At 44.1% G+C, this 22,125-nt stretch overlaps 1 protein-coding gene across 1 annotated transcript in view; it reads left to right on the plus strand.

Moving 5' to 3' along the window:
* The window catches only part of LOC126298617 (zinc finger and BTB domain-containing protein 24-like), a 972,133-nt gene that overhangs the window by 929,641 nt on the left and 20,367 nt on the right, over positions 1-22,125 (plus strand). Inside the window, exons 11-13 of the mRNA XM_049990024.1 lie at positions 1,357-1,524; positions 11,122-11,442; positions 17,013-17,200. Coding sequence (XP_049845981.1) covers positions 1,357-1,524; positions 11,122-11,442; positions 17,013-17,200 — 677 coding nt within the window. The remainder of the gene's footprint in view (positions 1-1,356; positions 1,525-11,121; positions 11,443-17,012; positions 17,201-22,125) is intronic.

A 22,125-nucleotide genomic window follows, 5' to 3' on the forward strand; every position in this document is an offset into this window, starting at 1 on the left:
CACCTCGTCTGGAGACCCGACGGATGTTTCACTTGCGGATGTTGCGGTCTTCAGCAAATTACATCGGAATGAGTGAATGGGAAAAAATACGATCTTGCACTGAGGAGGGAAGAACGTGTATGTCCAATAAGTCACCGTGAAAACAGGGTACGATACACCGCCTGGGAATGAGTTTCTGTTCACAATAACTTTTTTAAATAAGCGTTGAGGCTAAGGTAGACATTCGTGCGTAAGAACACTGTCTGTCTCCGCATAGAGGAGTTTTTATATTTCCCATCGTCATTTCAGTCCCTTTTTATAGTGGCTGTTAGAAAACAAGCACGCTCGCGAAAGTCCCTCACTACCATAGTTCTTGTTCAGCATAAATATGCTTAGAACCTTTGACATCTCCGCCTCAACACAAATTATTTTTCTGTGGAACATTCAGACTAATAACATCGACAAGGTACAGTCATAAATACTGCAAAGACAAAAGTAGCAGTGAGAGATAACCTGTCGCAAAATACCACTTACGAGTTACCTGATGAACTCTTGCACTATGTCTTGCACCGAGTCTTTGAGAGAGAACAATGACTTTAGGCAAAATTGAAGTGGAGAAAATCACTTTTCGCAAATAATCAGCGTTTCCAAGAGAGTGCGCGGTCGCTTATGATTCTCGATACCTTTCCTTCAGGGTACAAACAAACTTTTTTTACTAGTGTCCTGGTTAGTAACATATTTTGAAAACTTTACTCCGTGTGAAAGATTTTGAAATCATTGGGCGTTACCAAGCTGGAGCCGAGGGTCAATATGTAGTTGTTACTGTACTCGTTGACAGTACATTTTTAGGGTACGATTACATTTGTCCTAGTTAACATGTAGTTAAACCGGATGTCTTTTTGGTGGTTTGACGGGTTACTTGAGATATCCTGTGTCACAGGTGTCCAGATCAGTGCAGCTGTAACTTAGATTCAGAACTGTTTGCCTTACTGGAACGTGTACAGTTTCGGCTATCTTTATCAAATTACATTGCCGCTGTTCCTCGACTCTGGAAGCTCTCTTTTTCCTTGCTTCTTCATTTTCTTCTTCCATTCTCTCTTTAGCGATGCAACGATTTCTCCGTGCCTTTCGCTGCAGAACTCAGCTGGAAGAACAAGAAAGTTAGCTTACTGCTGTAACCTCGTGGCTTGAGCAAAGAGTGAAAATGTTTCAACTAATGCACGCCTTTCTAGATTGCAGAATAACCTGTCCTGGGTCTCAGCTTTGTGGTTGAGGGCTATGTGTGTGTTTTCTTACGTATGTATGTTGGCGCCCTAACCCGTGCTTCTGCATTGACCTGGTTTATTTTCGCTTATCCCCGTGCCGATCCGTACTTAGCGAAGCGGAGGACAGCGAACCACCCGTGCCCCGTGTGCGGCAAGCATTACGTGAACGAGGGCAGCCTGAGGAAGCACCTCGCCTGCCACCCCGAAACGTCGCAGTTCACCACCTCGCTGCGCATGTGGCCCTGCTCCGTCTGCCAGGCGGTCTTCACGCACGAGTCCGGTGAGTACACGCCAGCTCGTCATTTCTTGTTGTACCAGGCAGCCCTCCGAAGGTAGTCCACCCAGTGCATTTTTTTTCGTATCTGCATAACTACCCCATTATTCATCCATTTGAAGCTGGTTTCTACATTCAAGCCTGCGTTTCCATCTACAATTTTTACCTCCCTCCCTTCCAGACACGTCTCCCACCATTACAAATTTAACTATCGGTTGATCCCTTAGGGTGTACCATATAAATATATCTCCCTTTCGGGAAAGTTGTACTATAAAGAGCTTCCCTCCCCAATCAGGTTTAGTACTTCGTGATTTGTTACTCTATCTACCCACATAACCTACAACTACATCTACACGATTACTCTGCAACTCACTGTCTAGTGTTTGCAGATGGTTCATAGGGCCACTATTTCTCTACCGCTCCACTCTTCAATAGAGCGTGGGAATAATGGCTCTGAGCACTATGGGACTTAACAGCTATGGTCATCAGTCCCCTAGAACTTAGAACTACTTAAACCTAACTAACCTAAGGACATCACACGACACCCAGTCATCACGAGGCAGAGAAAATCCCTGACCCCGCCGAGAATCGAACCCGGGAACCCGGGCGCGGGAAGCGAGAACGCTACCGCACGACCACGAGCTGCGGACCGGGATACTCTACGTGTGCTGCTAGAACATAACCTACAACTACATCTACACGATTACTCTGCAACTCACTGTCTTGTGTTTGCAGATGGTTCATAGGGCCACTATTTCTCTACCGCTCCACTCTTCAATAGAGCGTGGGAATAATGGCTCTGAGCACTATGGGACTTAACAGCTATGGTCATCAGTCCCCTAGAACTTAGAACTACTTAAACCTAACTAACCTAAGGACATCACACGACACCCAGTCATCACGAGGCAGAGAAAATCCCTGACCCCGCCGAGAATCGAACCCGGGAACTCGGGCGCGGGAAGCGAGAACGCTACCCCACGACCACGAGCTGCGGACCGGGATTCTCTACCTGTGCTGCTAGAACATGTGCCTTTACGAGTACGACACAACATGGGGTTCATGCACGATGGAGCTCCTGCACATTTCAGTCGAAATGTTCGTACGCTTCTCAACAACAGATTCGGTGACCGATGGATTGGTAGAGGCGGACCAATTCCATGGCTTCCACGCTCTCCTGACCTCAACCCTCTTGACTTTCATTTATGGGGCATTTGAAAGCTCTTGTCTACGCAACCCCGGTACCAAATGTAGAGCCTCTTCGTGCTCGTATTGTGGACGGCTGTGATACAATACGCCATTCTCCAGGGCTGCATCAGCCCATCAGGGATTCCGTGCGACGGAGGATGGATGCATGTATCCTCGCTAACGGAGGACATTTTGAACATTTCCTGCAACAAAGTGTTTGAAGTCACGCTGGTACGTTCTGTTGCTGTGTGTTTCCATTCCATGATTAATGTGATTTGAAGAGAAGTAATAAAATGAGCTCTAACATGGAAAGTAAGCGTTTCCGGACACATGTCCACATAACATATTTTCTTTCTTTGTGCGTGAGGAATGTTTCCTGAAAGTTTGGCCATACCGTTTTGTAACACCCTGCAACGAAATACGAGGGCATGCTGGAAAGTAACGCCTCCGAACTCTCAAAGCGTTATAAGTAAAACGAACCTTATTAACATTCTACAGCCTTGTAAGCGTAGGCTTCGGCGGCCGTTGTCGTTGTCAATAAAATTCTTCTGTGCTCTTGACCGTATTTTCAATATACACCGGGTGGTCAAAAAGTGAGTATAAATTTGAAAACTGAATCAATCACGGATAATGTAGATAGAGAGGTACAAATTGACACACATGCTTGGAAATACATGGGATTTTATTAGAACAAAAAAATGCGAAGTTCAAAAATGTCCGTCAGATGGCGCTTCGTCTGATCACAATAGCAATAATTAGCATAACAAAGTAAGACAAAGGAAAGATGATGTTCTTTACATGAAATGCTCAATATGCCCACCATCATTCCTCAGCAATAGCTGTAGTCGAGGAATAATGTTGTGAACGGCGCTGTAAAGCATGTCTGGAGTTATGGTGAGGCATTGGCGTCGGATGTTGTCTTTCGGCATTCCTAGAGATGTCGGTCGATCACGATACACTTGCGACTTCAGGTAACCCCAAAGCCAATAATCGCACGGACTGAGGTCTGGGGGTCCGCAGCTGGTGGTCGTGCGGTAGCGTTCTCGCTTCCCACGCCCGGGTTCCCGGGTTCGATTCCTGGCGGGGTCAGGGATTTTCTCTGCCTAGTGATGACTGGGTGTTGTGTGCTGTCCTTAGGTTTGTTAGGTTTAAGTAGTTCTAAGTTCTAGGGGACTGATGCCCATAGATGTTAAGGCCCATAGTGCTCAAACCCATTTTTTTTAGGTCTGGGGACCTGGGAGGCCAAACATGACGAAAGTGGCGGCTGAGCACACGATCATCACCGAACGACGCGCGCAAGAGATCTTTCGCGCGTCTTGCAATATGAGGCTTCTTTTTTGTTCTAATAAACCCCATGTCATTCCAAGCATGCGTGTCAATTTTTACCTCTCTATCTGCATTATTCCGTGGTTTATTAAGTTTTCAAATTTATACTGACGTTTTGATCACTCGGTACTTTTTCGGCGTTTCGACCACTATTGCAAGTGGCCTTCCTCGGGGCTTTCTGCTGAGCTGCACAAAGCCGCGAAGAATGACACTTGCAATAATTGCCGAAACATTGCACAGTTTTATATACTGACAATGCAGTCAACAACCCAGAAGAATTTTATTAACATTCTACATCTCTGGTTCTTCATGTCTACATATTTAAATCTCAACATAGTCACCCTGGTGGCAAACATGTTTCTTACAACAAGAGACCACTTTGTTGATACTGTCACTGTAGAATGTCTGACTTTGTTGTCGGAGTCGCAACCTCACCTCTATTTGGACGGCTTCATCGCTCTGAAGTTGTACCTTAAGTTTTGGAAACAGATGAAAACCGTATGTGGCTAACTTGGGACTATGTGGAGGATGATCAATGACAGTGACCCCAAGGCATCGGATTGTTGCAGATGTCGCACCGTGTTAATTACGTTTGTTTTGCTTAAAAAGCTTTTAGAGTTTTCACATGAAAAATTCGGAGGCATTACTTCTCAGCACGCCCTCGTATTATGGCAGTCAGGGGAGAAAGTTTATCACTGAACTTTAGGAAAAGGAATAAGTATTTGTGGCAATGACTGACACCACAACTCCCTTACCATATCTGTGACACTCTCTCCCGTATTTCGTGACAATAAAAACGAGTTACTGTTTCGAAGTCGTCCATCAATCCTACCTGGTAAGGGTCGTTTCGGACACCGTGGTACTGCAGAAAAGTTGCGGTACTGCAGAACAGAGCGGACAAGAGTTGAGTACGTAGTCTTTTTAGTAGCTTTGTCGAACATTATAAGTGTCTACCAGTAAAACGCAGTCTCTGGCTCGCCTTCAACACAAAATTTTCTGTATGATGATTCCAACTTGAGTTGTTCGTAACTGTAATCCTTCGCTGTTTAGTTGAACCGGTCGCCATTAAATTTGAGTTATTTGTCGAGTAACCAAAATTTAACGAGATTTTGCAGCACTCGTGTGACGTACCTCACATTCTTTTAGTGTTCAGGATCAACTGCCGCTTTTCACACCATGCAGTCGTCTTATTAACTCATTCTGTAATACGTTTTGATCTTCCGATGATTTTGCTAGATGGTAAACGACAGCGTTATCCACAAACAATCTCAGAGGGCTGCTGAGAGTCTCACCTAAAACGTTCATGTATCTTCAGTATTCTTCTGTAGCACGACATTTCAAAATCTTGCATCCTTGTCTTGCCTAAACTCTTCGTTTTTACATCCTTGCGATAACAGTCACAAATATATTTAAAAACTGTTCCAGTGGTCACCGTCAGACTGTGTAAATGCATGTGCTGCAAGCGGTGACGTAATGTTTCCGTTGCTTTGTGAGTGTATGTTATGTCGACAACGTTACGTCACCACTTGCAGTACATGCGTTTAGGCAGTCTGACGGTGACCACTGGAAACAGTAACTGCGGTTTGAAGTGGTGATGGCCTGTTAAGCCAAAAACTGGTTCGTAATCAGCAAGTATCAATGCAGCAAAGTGCAGTTTTTTTTGGTTTTCAGCCTTAAATATAAAACTGTTTTACTAAGAAGTGACGAAGAATTCATTACTAGGAGAATTTTTCTCTGTCTTGGAAGTTAAATCAATGTCTTGATAATTTATATTCAAATGTTTACATAAATAATGTGATTGTATCTAACATTTTTTTGCAGTTTAGTTATCTCTTTTCTAAACTGATTCCACACAAGTCTGGAAGATGGAGTCATCAACTAATGTGTAGACCAGTTTTAAAAAAGGAAGAACTCAGAAATCTGCCAAAGAGAACCATATTTTAAAATTTTTGAAGTCAGTCACAAATTCAAAAACGTGTAGTATTAAGTGAAAATAATACTCAAAACTCGTCAGAATTGGAAGTGGTTCTATAAAGACTAGTGTTCTTTAAATAAAGCTTAAAAATACTAGTTGTATGCTGTGAAAACAGACGATGACAACTATTCCTAGTAGTATACAGTATTAGGATTCTAGTAAATCGTATACAAGTAAATATACTCCCGTATGAATCCCCATTCCCACTGCATAAGGATAGAAATTAGAACTAAAGCCGTGGCGATTTCTTGACGCTTTGTTTTCCTTGCACTATGATAGTTATTTGCTGATTTCTTAAAACATGTCTTATCATTCTATTCCCTTTTTTTAGTTGAAGTGTTCTGTGTGTTAATTTCCTCACCAGTTTTATAAAGGAATTACCAATCAAAATAATTGTAACATCCCCCTGTAAGATCACGTATCAAATGCGACGATTCTCTCCTTTTCCAGTTTTCCCATAGTCCATGAGCCACTTACATGTAGTGCCGTACTACGGACGAACATGGTCATAAATTTTTTTCTTGATGCTTCTGTTGGCGAGGAATGCCCTCTTTGTGCTAATCTGCTTCTACTATCCTCCTTGCTACGATAGTCATGCGGTATTTTGCTACCAAGGTAGCCTAATTACCACACTTGATCTACTACATAGCTCCCAATTCTGGCGTCATGTTTGTCGCCAATCTCCTTTTCTGGCACTTCTTAATCTTTTAGCCTTTCTTTGGTTGTACTTACAAACCCTATTCTGTGGGCGGCAGACTGTTCATCCCAGTCACGAAGTCCCGTAAATGCCTCCTTACTTTCACCGAGGACGGCAATGTCATCAGTAAATCTTACAACTGATATCCTTTCACGACGAATTTTTATTCCACTTCTGAACCTTTCATTTTTTCCGTAGTTCTTCTTCTATATACGTATTACACAGTAGAGGCTAAAGCCTGCGTCACACCTTTTTTAACCAAAACACTTCTCTCTCGCCCTTCCCTCTTGATTCTTGTAGGTATTGTATATTATGCCTCTTAAAAAGCTTATAAATATCTCAGTGCTCGAGAAGTAAACAATAGCTTGTGGTACACACTGACACAAATACCCAGTAGATGCAATGAATAAAAGCGAGTTCACTTGTGCTCAATCTAGTCCAGTCCAATCCTCAGCTTGCGAGCATTGCGAAACGCTGTGATAACGCCCCGATCACAGCTGCTGTGTGAAGAACAGGTTTGCTATAGCTGCTTCCAAGATTTCCAGTCCTCTAGTAACTCACAGGAGGAAATGCATCTCGGAAACTACACAGCTAGTAAGTTTACCTACAATAAGTTCACATTCATTTGAATTTTCGTGCCACTTCTCTAAGTCAGTAGTTCATAATTAAAATTATTCGTATGTCTTTTGGAGATCTGATAGGTTCATTACAGGCTGTTCACCATACGTAGCTTTCACTATAGCACTTGCTATCCTCTATACTACGTAGGAGGTACTTCGTTTGCATGAAATAATTTAGGAAAACCACGGAGAATGTAGAGCAGAATGGCCGATTTGAGATTAGAGCTTTCATCCTTCGTAATACCGGGCTAATATATTCAGAACAGCTTATCTGGATACACCGGTTCCGTGAGATCACCGAAGTTAAGCGCTGTCGGGTGTGGTCGGCACTTGGATGGGTGGCCATCCAGGCCGCCATGCGCTGTTGCCATTTTTCGGGGTGCACTCAGCCTCGTGATGCCAATTGAGGAGCTACTCGACCGAACAGTAGCGACTTCGGTCAAGAATACCATCTTACGACCGGGAGTGCGGTGTGATGACCCCACAACCCTCCTATCCGCATCCTCCTCTGAGGATGACATGGCGGTCGGATGATCCCGGTAGGCCACTCGTGGCCTGAAGACGGACTGCTTTTTTTATCACTAGCATACAATTCTGTTTTGAAATTCTTGCTATTAAGTTCGTTAATGTAAAAAGCTAGTGCTACAGTGTTCATTAATTTATGAACACGAATCACTGCAGATATTATTTTATAATTTTATACTGTAACAATACTCACTCTATCGGCTGATAGTAGGACCATGATGATGATGATTGTTTTGTACAGAGGTTGGACAAAAATATGGAAACACTTCGAGAAATACATACTTGAACACAAATACAGACACTATGCAAGCCTGCAGTTTGCGCTGTTATAATTGACCATGAATGGCACCTGTGCAATGTCCTCAAGTGTCAGTTTTGATTAGAACAGTGTTCTGTGCAATTGCGAGTGCACAATATCGGAGTTAAGTGAATTCTAAGGTGCTCAAATTGTTGGTTTACGTATGGTGGATGCTTCCGTAACCTAGGTAGCCGAAGTATTTGGTATTTCAAGAGGCATGGTACCGAATATTTATACCGCATACAGGGAAAGCGAAAAAACATTATCCGCTAAATCACAACGTGGACGAAAGTGTGTGTTGAGTGATCGTTACGGACGGTCGTAGAAGAGGATTGTGACGAAAAATAAGGGTACATTAGCTGTAAAAGTCAGCGCAGAACAGAATGTCGCACTCGTGAACGCTGTCAGGAGCAAAAGAACACGAAGGGAGCACCATAAGCACGGAACCGCAGGGCGAACTAGAATCCCAAAAGCACTCATCTGTGGATCAAATGCTCGTAACAGGACAACGTGGTTCCGAAGTCATATAACCTGGACTGTGGAGCTGTACAACAACTTAATTTGGTCGAATATGTATTGCTTCACACTGTTTCCAACTTCTAGTGTAGTTTACGCCCTAATAGTTAAGCATGCCTGGGATCCGGTGATGATTTTGGCAGCCATATCGTCTGTTCCATGGTCCCATCGTTACTCTGCGAGGATACATTAAGGATTATGTGACCAATCTGGATGATCAGTTCCATATCAGCGTACATTGTTTGCTCCCCGGTGGTGATGCTGTGTTCCAAGGATACAGGACACCTGTTCACACAGCTTGCATTTGTGAGATCGACGATGATCTCCCATCGCCACTACACTGGCCTGATCTATTATTGAGCCTTTGTGGTCTACTAAATTTAAGTGCTCGTTTTTCCCGCGTGCCGTTCGAGAGTGGAACGATAGAGAGACAGCATGAAGGTGGTTCATTGAACCCTCTGCCAGGCACTTTATTGTGAACAGCAGAGTAATCACGTATTGGGAATAAGGTTTCATGGTCCCTATCCACCTTCATCATAGTTTCCTGAACTTTCCACTATTTTGCAGGAAGAATGGTATAAGATTCCCTTCAGGACCATACAGGATCTGTGTTTATCCGTTTCGAGATGTTTGGACGCCGTTTGGAATGTCAACGGGTTTCTTACACCTTATTGATCATGATGTGTTGCATTTTTGTTGTTTCCATATTTTTGTCCTGTACTTTTTGTACTGCAACTTCCCATTTGCTTGCCTGAAAAATCAGTGTGATATTGAATCCAGAAAGAGAATGTTGTGGTTATCAAACCATAAACTGCTCCCCGCGCTAGTTCGTTCTGTGAAATCCTGCTCTACTCTACATACTTCCTTGAACCTACATCTATTTGCACGAGCTTACTGTATTCAAGGCTTAGTCTCCCTTTATGTTTTGACCCCTCCCCAGGTTTCCTTCCATTACCAAACTGACTATTCCTTGATGCCTCAGAACTCGTTCTGTTAACCAATCCCTTCATTTAGAGAAATTGTGCCATAAATTTCTTTGCTCTCAAATTCAGTACCTAGCCATCAGATATCAGAGGTATTCATCTTATCTTGAGTGTTCTGTACTGCAAAAGGTTCTATTCTTTTCTTGTTTGGACTGTTTATCGTCCACGTTTCACTTCCATTCATCGCTACAGCCCAGAGAAATTCATTCAGAAAAGACTTTGTAACACTTAAACTTATATTCGATATTAACAAATATCTCCTTTTCAGAAATGCGTTTCTTGCTAGCGCCAGTCTGCATCCTTCCTACTCTGGCCATCATAGTAATTTTGCTACCCAAATAGCAGATCTCATCTGTTACTTTTAGTGTTTTATTTGTTAATATAATTAGTCAATATCCACTCCAATTCCACTGTCATTGTTTTACTTATGTTGATATTCATCTTATAGCCTCTTTCGGAGTTACCGTACGCATATATTCCATTCAGCTGCGCTTCAAAGTCCCTGGCCCTCTCTAAACAGAGTTACTATGACAACGGTAAAAATCCATGTATTTATTACTCCTTCCTGAATCTTAAGTTCTTTTCCACATTTCTTTTTGTTTTACTTTACTACTTGCTCAATGTACAGAACAAAGCGGCGGTTATATGGAGTGAAAAGGATGGTGCCTCAGTTATAGCCCACATTTAGTCCCAATATACCATATTATTCCAATGTAATGTTTCGTTTTTTTATTGGTATTATCCATCGCAGAGCTTTGGAGTAAGGTTTCCGAGGAAGGAAAAAAAGAACATTATAGTGCGAAAACGTGTTGTGAAACGCCAGAGATGTTTATATTAATTTATCCATATTATGCGTAGTTTATCTCGTAGGATGTGGACTCAGTTTCTTGAAGAACTATAGCAAGGAGACATTTTTTTTGTCTAACTTTATTTTATGGAAGGACGCGTTTCGGGCTTTCACCCACCTTCAGTTTATATAATAGACTATATTAATTACATCTTCATCAGTATAAATTTTTCATCGACGTGCTTATCAAATATCGGTCTTAGACTGAGGATGAAATTTATGGGAATGTAATTTTAGGGCATAGCATTCTACAGAAGTGAATGATCGATTGTGGGAAAATTGGAAAAGAAGAGAAACGAAACGTTTTAGGTATTATGCTGTAGGAGGATGCTGGAAATTATATGGACCGATAAGAAATAAGAAGGTTCTCCGCAGAATCGACGAGAAGATGTAAATGTGGAAAACACGAGACACACGACAAGGGATGACAGGACACGAAGCAATAATTTCCACACTACTAGAGGGCAGAAAGTGTAGAACACAGAGATTGGAATACATTCTACAAATAACTGTGGACTTTGGGTGGAAGTTCTGCTCTGAGACGGGGGAGGAATTCGATGCGGGACGCGTCAAACCTGTCAGAAGAGTGATGCCCACCCAAAAAGCTGACACAATACTACTGACTGCGCAGGGCTGCTGAGCCACATGGAGCACATGCGCATGGACCCGAAGCACCAGTTCGCGGCGCAGTACGTGCTGAGCCGCGCGGCCGCCGAGCGCCGCGAGCGCGAGTCGCTGCTGGCGGCGGCTGCCGTCGCCGCGTCCTCCGGCGGGCTGGCTGGCCTGGGCGGCGTGGGCGTCGGCGTCGGCGTGCCCGGCGTGGGCGGCGGGGGCGGCGCCGGCGCCGCGGGCGGGCCCAGCTCCATGTGCGCCAGCCCGTCGGCGCAGTCCGACTCCTCGTCCGGCGGCGGCCGACTCTCCTCCACCGGCTCCGAGCCCGGCACCGCCACTGGTACGTACTCTACACTCTAAGTGCTATTCCAATTTAACTGCACACTCCTCCCAACACAAGTCCAACCGATGCACTATTGCTAATTATGCGTCTATGTCCACTAGACCTAATAATAAGGGAGCACGCAGCCTTCTACTGGCTGCGCAAACAGAACATCGACATGGTGCAAAATATAACGGGCATTCCTCTGGTAAGCGTCAAAGCCATCCTAGAAAAAGTGCTTGACATTTGGCAGGACGAATGGGATGCGTCCAGTACAGGCCGTAGAGTCCACGGGTTTCTATCCACAGTAAGGGGAAGACTAAAGAACAAGATAATGAAGCCCTCACAGGGCCTAGTTCGCTTCCTTACAGGACACGGTCCCTACCCCACGTACCTGCATAAAATAGGGAAAAGGCCAACACCAGAGTGTGACTGCGGTGCCCACGAAGGATCGCCAGACCACACAGTCTTTGAGTGCCCAATATACGAACAGGCTGTCTCAGTACAGAGGCAGCTTCTGCAAACAAGAAATGTTAACGAAATATTGACAAAAAGCGAATTGTTCAGCAATTTCGCAAAACTGGTAAACAAAATCTCAAGGGAGGCCCAGCGAGCCTACCTTGGGAGAGAGTAAATGCGCTTCAGAACAAATGCGCAATTGTAAATATGTAAATACTACGTTTGTTTAAGTCTTCGATTCATAGTAGCTAGTAGTTGTAGTTAGATCAGTATGGTGGTGGGGGGAATAAAAGAGTAGTAGCGGCCTGCCTCCACGTGGCTAGGGACGGGCAACTCTCTGGCAGGATTCCAGAGAGGCTAAGAGGCCGATCATTCACATACAGCAAAAGCTGCTTAATAAATAGGTAGTATGCATGCATTAATAAACCACTTCTGTAGTGCTAATAGCAGAGATAGTTAGTCTTAATACACCCACTCAAAAGTGTTAGAAAGTGGGTTATGTATGTTTTATAAATTTGGGAAAAAAATTGTACACTCCTCCACTTTTATACGTTTAACTCCCAATTGTAATAAGCTCACCGGACGAAAAACTTAGGGGACCCCCTATAACTACGCTCCAACTTCGACAATGGCCTCAGTGCGGCGAGGAAGAGAGCCCACACTTTTCTTCAGGTAAGCCATATTAACCTGGCAAAGCAGATGCCAGACTGAAATTCATTGGAAGAATGCTAAGGAAATGCAGTCCGAAAACAAAGGAAGTAGGTTACAGTACGCTTGTTCGCCCACTGCTCGAATACTGCTCACCGGTGCGGGATCCGTACCAGATAGGGTTGACAGAAGAGATAGAGAAGATCCAACGGATCATTTAGTAATCGCGAAAGCGTTACGGAGATGGTATATAAACTGCAGTGGAAGACTCTGCAGGAGAGACGCTCAGTAGCTCGGTACGGGCTTTTGTTGAAGTTTCGGGAACATACCTTAGCCGAGGAGTCGAGCAGTATATTGCTCCCTCCTACGTATATCTCGCGAACAGACCGTGAGGATAAAATCAGAGAGATTAGAGCCCATACAGTGGCATACTGACAATCTTTCTTTCCACGGACAATACGAGACTGGAATAGAAGAGATACCGATAGAGGTATTCAAGGTACCCTCCGCCACACACCGTCAGGTGGCTTGCGGAATATGGATGTAGATGTAGAAGACACTGGTTCACGATCAGATACCGTAGAGCTGGCAGACTGCGAGGAAGTCGACTGATACGTTTCACTCGCTGTCCTAAATGGTCCCAGGCATTTCCTGTGGCATTAACATCGGGCGGTCTAGCGCGCCACCCGTAGTTGCAGTGGGGTGCCTCACAGTTCGTCACACCTCAAACGTGTGTGTATGTAGCCCTCTGAACACGGCTGTTGTCATCTTCGAAGACGGAAATTCCCACAGCGCACTGATAGCGAAAATGTCGAGGAAACGATCGAAATAAATATCTTTGTTCCTGTTCACTGTATCGTGAATGAGTGAGCCAAGTCGTTGCACGAAAAACACTCCAAAAACAGCAGATAAACAGCTCCGACATGAACTGAAACCTCCACACAGTGTGACTTGAACGCCACATGGGTGCACTCGACATCACGTATCATTAGAAAAAATGTTCAGATGTGTGAAATCTTATGGGACTCATTTGCTAAGGTCATCAGTCCCTAAGCTTACACACTACTTAACCTAAATTATCCTAAGGACAAACACACACACCCATGCCCGAGGGAGGACTCGAACCTCCGCCGGGACCAGGCGCACAGTCCATGACTGCAGCGCCTGAGACTGCTCGGCTGTATCATTTGAGAAGCGCCAAAACCGTGACTTGTCAGCGCACACTGCATTCTTCCAGTAAGTTACTGTCCGGTTTCAGTGTCGTTCGGCCCATTGAAAAGGAACAGCTTTACGTTCCGGTGTGAAAAATGGCCTTCTGCTAGGTACCCGGCCTCATACGTCTATTTAAGGCTGTTCCCTTCGCTGTGATCACTCGTAAGGTGGTTAAGATGAACTCCATTCACTGGCAGCTGGTTTTCCCGTCGGGATCGAAACGGATTATCACTGTCAACACGTAACACTCGTATCCGGTCGCTGTCGGTCAGGATATTATTACGCCCACTGTGTTAAACGGTACCCTATTCCTTGTTCACCCGTTCGACAGTGTGCCTCGATACCACCGAACATGGAAGCTGGTTCCTACCGATCTGTCGCGTGTGATTACGCCACTAATATTTTGTCCGGTGAGCTTATGTTCGCTCTTGCTGAAGGAAAGAAGGAGAACATGACTTTTCATACTGTAGAGTGCGTCCAAACAGAACTGCTGGAACCTGAGTCCAACAGCATCTGAAGACTGATTAACTGTGTTACTAAATTTTACTGCTAACTTTTTAATTTTTTTTAAGTATTGATCGCAACTAATACCTGACGCAAGATGGATTTTATTTTATCTGACACCACACTAAGGACGTTGCCATTTAGGTTGTTTTAAATAATGTTATGATACCTGTAGATCTGATCACCTAAACCAGTTGCAAATAAAGAATAATTTTATCACAAGCTCTTCGCGTTTTCAGATATGACTTCCTGCAGATACTTACGACTTGTTGGCCACCACCTGCACAAAATACGCTTACCACTGGAAGATTGAGTGCCCTGCTCTGCATCTCGAAAAACGGGAAGCCTACTTCCCCTTCATGTCTCTGTAACGTCTTGGAGGCGCCAGTCAACAGGGCGATGAAGACCATTGCTTGTCATTCTGTTCCTGGTGGTCCACCAGTGTTTGACTTATAATGTTCGTCATCATTTTGCCAGACAACATATTAGAGATGGGGTTTTCTGCTTTTCTTACAAATGATTTGGAAGGAACTTTTAGGTAGATAAGGATGGTCAGGGTGCCTCGATGATATAACTGGACGTATCGTATCCCGGATTCAGGTAGCGGGATGCTGAACAACAGTAACAAGGGGGAGGGCAAACTCGGTGAGCAGCTGTAGCCCAACAGTGTACAGCAGCGAATGATGAACTACAGTACACTGTCTTCGCAATGTATGTCAGTGCTCAGCTGCTGAAATCGGACAACAACAGTGGACCAGACAATCTAAACGAGCCGCTGCATTGTAGCAGATTGCGGCACAAGATCGTAGGCTGGAGCAGGCTACATTTCCTCTAGATGTCAATGCTTGTGTGGTTGAAAAACTAGTGCTGCTAGATAAGAACAATAACAATAGGCCGGGCTAGAAGAGTGAGTTGCTGCACCTCAACAATGGGTTGTATCAGATGGTGGCCTACGACATACCCCTTTCCCTCTAGACATAAGCGTTCGAGTGGTTGAAGGTCCGTGGTTGCCCTTACAACAAAAACACGAACAACAAAGACACCATGAGACGGGGAAACTGAACGAGCTGCAGTGGTCCAGCAGTGGCTGGCACCAGACGGCAGTCTGTTTTTGCTCTAGATGTAGGTGGCCAGGTGGTTGCAGGTCCCAGGCTGCCAACAACAGCAACAACAACAACGAAGACAAGAAATTCATGGAGGTATGCTCCGTCTATCTGACTAAATGAAGGGCTATTTGTTTCTGTCATGCGCGTTTCGCTTTTCTTATTTGTGAGCCATTTTAGTGGCCTGTAATAGATGTTTCTTTTCATACATGTAATAAATGCACTATTTAGTAGTTATAATACGTTTCTATATTTCACTATGTCACTTTTTTTCTTGTTTTCCATATTTGAATCAATTTTTGTATCACAAATGTCATGAGGTGGATTTGTCGTTCGTTGTTACCTACGATTTCCAGTGCTGTTAATCCATATGTGTGGTCCTGGAAATGTGTTCATTAGTCCCCTTGCTCCAGCTAGCCGACGTTCGGCGTTTTTTCACCCACATTTGTTACAACACATCACTTTCATCACTTGCACTTTTCATTTTCTAATCAACATACGTGTTAGCCGTGTTTCCAACTGTCACTTTGTGTTTATCTTTCGCCTTTGGTTTTTTGTTGTTTGTGTGGTTTGATATTTTTCATTTGTTTTGTGTGCATGCGTGCCTGCGTGTGTGTGTGTGTGTGTGTGTGTGTGTGTGTGTGTGTGTGTGTGTGTGTTTTGTTATGTGTAAACACAACGACGGTTGGTAACGCTACACACCGTAAACACACACGTGGTGCTCACAAAATGAAAAGTGCAAGTGATGTAAGTGACGTATTGTAACAAATGGGTGTGAAAAAGCGCCAGAAATCTGCCAGCTGGAGCAAGGGGACTAATGAACACTTCTCCAGGACCACACATTTGGGCTAACTGCACTGGAAATGTAGCACCGGGCGATAATTTCACCTCACAAAATTTTTGCCGCAAAAGTTGAATTTAATCTGAAAAACAAAGAGAAAAACATCACAAAATGTAACATAGTAACATATTGTAACTACTGCGTAACAACACTTTTGTTATATGTATACAAAGAAGCATGTATTACAGACCACTGAAGATGCTTCACAAGTAAAAAGAAGGGCGTATGGCAATAAACAAACTGCCTTTCATTTAGTTGCATAGACGGAACATCCTTACATGAATTTTGAAGCAACTAAGGAACGACGGAAAACAGAACACCGAGCGAGGTGGTGCAGTGGCTAGCACACTGGACTCGCATTCGGGAGGACGACGGTTCAATCCCGCGTCCGGTCATCCTGATTTAGGTTTTCCGTGATTTCCCTAAATCGCTCCAGGCAAATGCTGGGATGGTTCCTTTGAAAGGGCACGGCCGACTTCCTTCCCCGTCCTTCCTTAATCCGATGACCTCACTGTCTGGTCTCCTCCCCCAAACAATCCAATCCAAAACAGAACAAATGACGAAAAGGTAACAAAAACAACAATGAGCTGGACAAGCTAGGCAACTCAGCAGCTTACTCAACCATGGGCTGCAACAGATGACTGGCAACTGTTTTTGTTCTGGATATAAGGGGCTGATTGGTTCCTGTTTCTAGGTTGATGAACAACAACAACAATAAAAGCTGGTTGGGCCAACTTATCCAGCCCAACTGCAGGCTGCACCAGTTGGTGAGCTTTTTCTGGCTGCATTTGCCCTAGATGTGAGTGCTATGGTGGTTACAGGTCCTGGGCTGCTGAACAACAACAACAACAACAACGGGCCGGGAAAGCTGGGCGAGCTGCTGCGGCCGAACAACGGGCTACATCAGATGGCAGGCTACGGTGAAGACCTGCACAACGCGAGCCGCATGGCTGCCATGGCCGCCATCGTGGGGCAGTCCGGCGTGGCCAGCCCTGCCGTCGGGCCGCAGGTACAGTAGCCTGGACATGTCCCTGCTTGTCTTCTGCCTGTAGAAATTAGTGCACGGTTGTGGCGATGACGAGAGGATACCCACTGTTGCCGTCTCCAGATGCCTACCCAAACATGAGACCTTCCACGATAAGCAGACATTTTGTCAATCCTGCCGCTTATGCTACGTGACGACCTGCTGTCGTCCTTGATGCAAAAGTGTCGTGTCCCAACATTATACAGATGGAAGTAGGCCATTTGAAATAGTCTTCCAGTGGTCAGAATTGAGTATTCTCGGCAGTAAGAAATCTCGAATGAGCAGACGCAGATATTTGTGAACAGTTCATGCTGCATGATAATCAACGCCCATTGTGTTACCTCGAAAAGCAGTGGAAAATAGTAGGTGACGAGTCCACGGTGTTCTCTACTGTTTACAACTCAGAGCGATTTGTCGAAAATGGAGCATTACTCGTTACAGACACGCTTTTAATATAGGAATGTGCGAAGTGCCGTGTCGGAAAGCGGAATGATTTTATGAAGGACAGTTTCGTAATGGGCGTCATCCTGGTTGGAGTAAATATATTGCACCAAATAAATATATTACTCCGAATCGGAGCAGTGAAGCAGCAGAGGGCTAGCAAGATTCTCGACAGACAATTGTTCTCACAGTAGAATTTAAGGAGACGGTGTTCGATAATGCGGGAGAAGGTTCATCAATAACCGCATGTAAAGTTGCCTGTATCATGCATGCTAAGAAGGAAACAGCGTGGCGAATAATAGTGAAGCAGAAAGTACGCTCTTGTTGTAAGCGACGTGCGCGAGTACCGACCTCAAGCGATTTTTTTCAGTTCCGTAAGTTCATTACGTTGTAATGAGTTCATTGAGAATTGCGGTTGCTTCTTTGGACAGTTTCTAGTAGCTATACGTGTGAAAATTGTACGAAAAAACTAAATGTTGGTTTCCACCATTAGTAGTTTAGGGTCGTCTACCATGGATAAAAGGTTGACCCTAAATGTTTGAGACACCTTGTACGATGTGTGGAAAGAACCTCTGTTACAAAATTTTTAAGAATTGTTAAATACAAGAATAGAAACTTATATATGTAATAAAATGGGGATCAAACACTTTTTTCCCTTAGAGGCCTAAATACCAAAGAGGTAGAAGAAAATGAGAGAATAGGGACAGGCTTTCCATTTGTAATACCTTTAATTCCTGGCACATTTTTTTACAGCCGTAACTTCCTAACGTTTCAACTTTCAGGATTGAATCAGACATTGGATCTGTTGAGAACGGACTGTCGGAATTGACTGAAGACGCCTGGCACTTCGCCAACGGTTTCGAAAGCCATTAAAATGTGGGTGACGATTGATTTGAGGTTCCAACTGCAGACAGCGGGCTAGCAGGCCAGCTATGTGACACTGGATTCTTACATTGTAATTATCATATTCTACACTGCAAGAACGCAGTGCCTTAAATTCCGTTCCCGTATGCTCGATCTGCACTTTCGAAATTTGGAATCGTAATTAGAAGAACATAACCGGAGTAAATATATTCTGTAATATTGGTGGCACATACATGACCCTTTATGACCCATTCTTGAGTACTACTCAAGTGTTTGGGATCTCTAACAGGTCGGATTAAAGAAAGGCATCGAAGCAGTTAAGAGGCGTGCAGTTAGATTTGGTACCGGTAGGTTCGATCAACGTGCGAGTATTACGGAAATGCTCCGCGAAATTAAATGGGAATCCGTGGAGAGAAGAACGCTTTCTTTTCGCGAAACAGTATTGAGAAGTTTTAGAGAACCGGCAACTGCGACATGCTTCCTAGCAATCCTACTGCCACCGACATGCATTTCACTCGAGTGCTGTGAAGATAAGATGAGAAAAATCACGGCTCGAACAGAAGGGCACAGATAGTCGGTTTTCCCTCTCTCCATTTGCGAGTGAAACAGGAAAGGGACCGGCTGGCAGTGATACAAAAACACGCCGCCACGCACCGTATGGTGACTCGCGGAATATGCAAGCAGATGCAGATTCTTCTAATCAGAAGAGCGTACCTCCGTGGATAGTGTACCTGGCAGGAGCTCCAGAATTGATAAACTTGAACTAAAATGAAGCAGGCGATCTCTAAATTCATCGAAATCGCTGCCAACCTGCTCCTGCATACGGAGGTGAAATTACAATAAAGGTGTGTAGGTACAGAACTTGGCAAAATCTATGACGCAGCATGGCAACCAGCTGAAATGGCTCTGAGCACTATGGGACTCAACATCTGTGGTCATAAGTCCCCTAGAACTTAGAACCACTTAAACCTATCTAACCTAAGGACATCACACACATCCATGCCTGAGGCAGGATTCGAACCTGCGACCGCAGCAGTCGCGCGGTTCGTGACTGCGCGCCTAGAACCGCTAGCTAGACCACCGCGGCCGGCGGCAACCAGCTGACACCAGACTTAATTACAAGAGCCTTCGCTGACCACTGGTCAACTCCTTTCACCGTGTATCTTGAACGATGCTGATCTTGCACTAAAACACGCCTTTCTGCATCCACTAACCTAGCAACTACGTCCCCTAGAGAAATATCTCCTTTTTTAGGCACTGTATTTTATTTTCTCTATCATTACTCTAAATTTGTAACAGTAGTTCTTCCATTCCTGTGTTAGGTAACATGCCAAACTGTACCCTATTTTGAAAATTGATTTTAAGTAAAATGTAATTGTTCCCAATTTCGTGATAACATTAGGTTATTTTCTATGAGAAGTAACTTCAAACTATCTTTGTTCGACGTGCCGTTTAATGACTATAACTTCCACTCATTTGGAGCTATCTCTGTTTGCATAGCCTCATTCTATATGTATCAGTAGAAGTGTGTAGCCATGAGGTGTGCGTCGACTAATACTCAATTGTGGCGTTCCAGGGAATTCCTTTTGTTTCGCAGGGATGATATTTTCAGGCTGGACGGTAAACAGTAAACAGCGACGGGTACCGCACCTTGACCCTTCGATAAGGGACGAGTAGCGTGTGGCTAGCTCCCTCTCATTACAGCAATGCGTCTCCCGGGTCAAAGGTCGCCTTTCGAAACGCCTATCAGTGTTGCAAGTTGTGCCGTGCTGCACGAGTGTTTGTTCTTACCGAACCAAGGACGACTCTTTCATTAGATTTGTGCACGTGCGGTACACGGCAGAGGAGAGGCTGGTGTGTATGGGTGTGTGTTGTGTGTGTGCGCGCTTGCTTGTGAGGCTGGCGACAGGCAGCGTCATTCAAACTAAATTAAAGTGTTGCTTCTTAACGAGTTATTGGAGACGAATATAGCCAGACGATTAGTTGGACAAAGCGTTAAAAAGATAATTTTTCTCGCACATTTCTTCAATCTATGATACGCAAAGATCTTACAGAAAACAAAAATAATTCTAACGCTTTCAAAAGGTGACCCGATACAGGTGTCAGGAAGAAGCGATTGCTTGCAATCAACTGTAAAAATATGTTCTCTACTTTCTACCAGTTTCGGTCGTAGCGACCATCTTCACAGGAAGAAAAAACAGCTGTACATTAGTGGATATGCATTACTATCCACTGGATTAACCCTGACTGTTTTCAGTTCATCCAAAGGAGAACTGAACTGCGTATCCATCTAATGTACAGTCTTTTCCCTTCCTATGAAGATGTTCGCAACGACCTAAACAGGTAGAAAATACAGAATACATGGTAAACATACAGTTCTTCAAAAATAACTCGTCATTGAGTCACGGGAATTTAAATAATTGTTATGATCTCTGATCTTGCCGGAAAACTGAACAAAATGCTAGAAAAACACGGAGAGCGGATCACAACCGTGGCTTACAACGAATGTGAAGGTAAAATACTGTGAGACAAGCATGATGTAACATTTCCACTACTATTTCTTCTTTGCATTCTGTCCCTCATTTCAAAAATGTATATCTGCTTTTCTGTCCTTCTAATAAGTTTGATTTGTAACAGTAGCGATAATTCTACTAGATAAGAAGGTTAGAATTGTAAGTCACTGTATGATAGAAAATAACACTGGTTTCCATAAATTAAAGAGAAGTTGCAAAAATAACTATAACTAAATTCATTTAGTATGTGATGAAATTGAGCCCAATTGTAGACACTATTAAATGACATAAAAGTAACAGGAAAGGTCAGTTTCAGTGAAACAAGTTGTTTGTGACAGGTTAAGACCATGCAACCCCGCTAGTGGACAATTACACCCTACGAGCACCCCTTACGGGTTGATTCAATGCGGCCATCATTTTCAAATTAGGACATATTTACGAATGTAAAAAATGCATTTCTTTTGTACCGGGTCCAAAGCCTCGCTGAATATCTAACCAATGACATTTTTTCACCCCTAACTATTAAAATGTTTACTCTGCAGAATTTTAATTTCGGTTATTTACCGTTGTGAAGTTCACGCTGCAACAAGTCGAAGTAACTGCGCATTTATTTAACAGCATACTTACACTGTGCAACAGCTTTCAGAAATGGCAACTGGATTCTTCAAAAACTCTCTACAAATGTCAGGTAAAATAGTCACCACGAGCAGCTAAACACCACCTTGCACAAATCAGGCTGCAGCGATGAAACTTGCTGGTTATGTTATTCCTTATCTATGTATTCACCCTTCCACGCGCCACATTTTTTCTCCACGATGGATAACTCCGTGCAGGCTTTGACTGCGTACGTCTGCATTTTGGATGTTCGGGGAACGTGCGAGCACGAAAATCATTTCGTCGTCACTCTGCAGATACCTGTCTATATCTGAGGGATGACAGAAGACGGTGAAGTTACTACGTGCCATTTCAGAAGAATTTGTGAGGGAGGAGGGGCACTTAATAGTCCTAAGAGGCAGCATGTGTTGCTGTGTCCTGTGCCCCTTAGGACGCTTCCCACAACACCTCATCTAGATAGCCGCACATAACTTCGCC

Source organism: Schistocerca gregaria, chromosome X (genome assembly GCF_023897955.1).
Source record: "Schistocerca gregaria isolate iqSchGreg1 chromosome X, iqSchGreg1.2, whole genome shotgun sequence".
Classification (NCBI taxonomy): domain Eukaryota; kingdom Metazoa; phylum Arthropoda; class Insecta; order Orthoptera; family Acrididae; genus Schistocerca; species Schistocerca gregaria.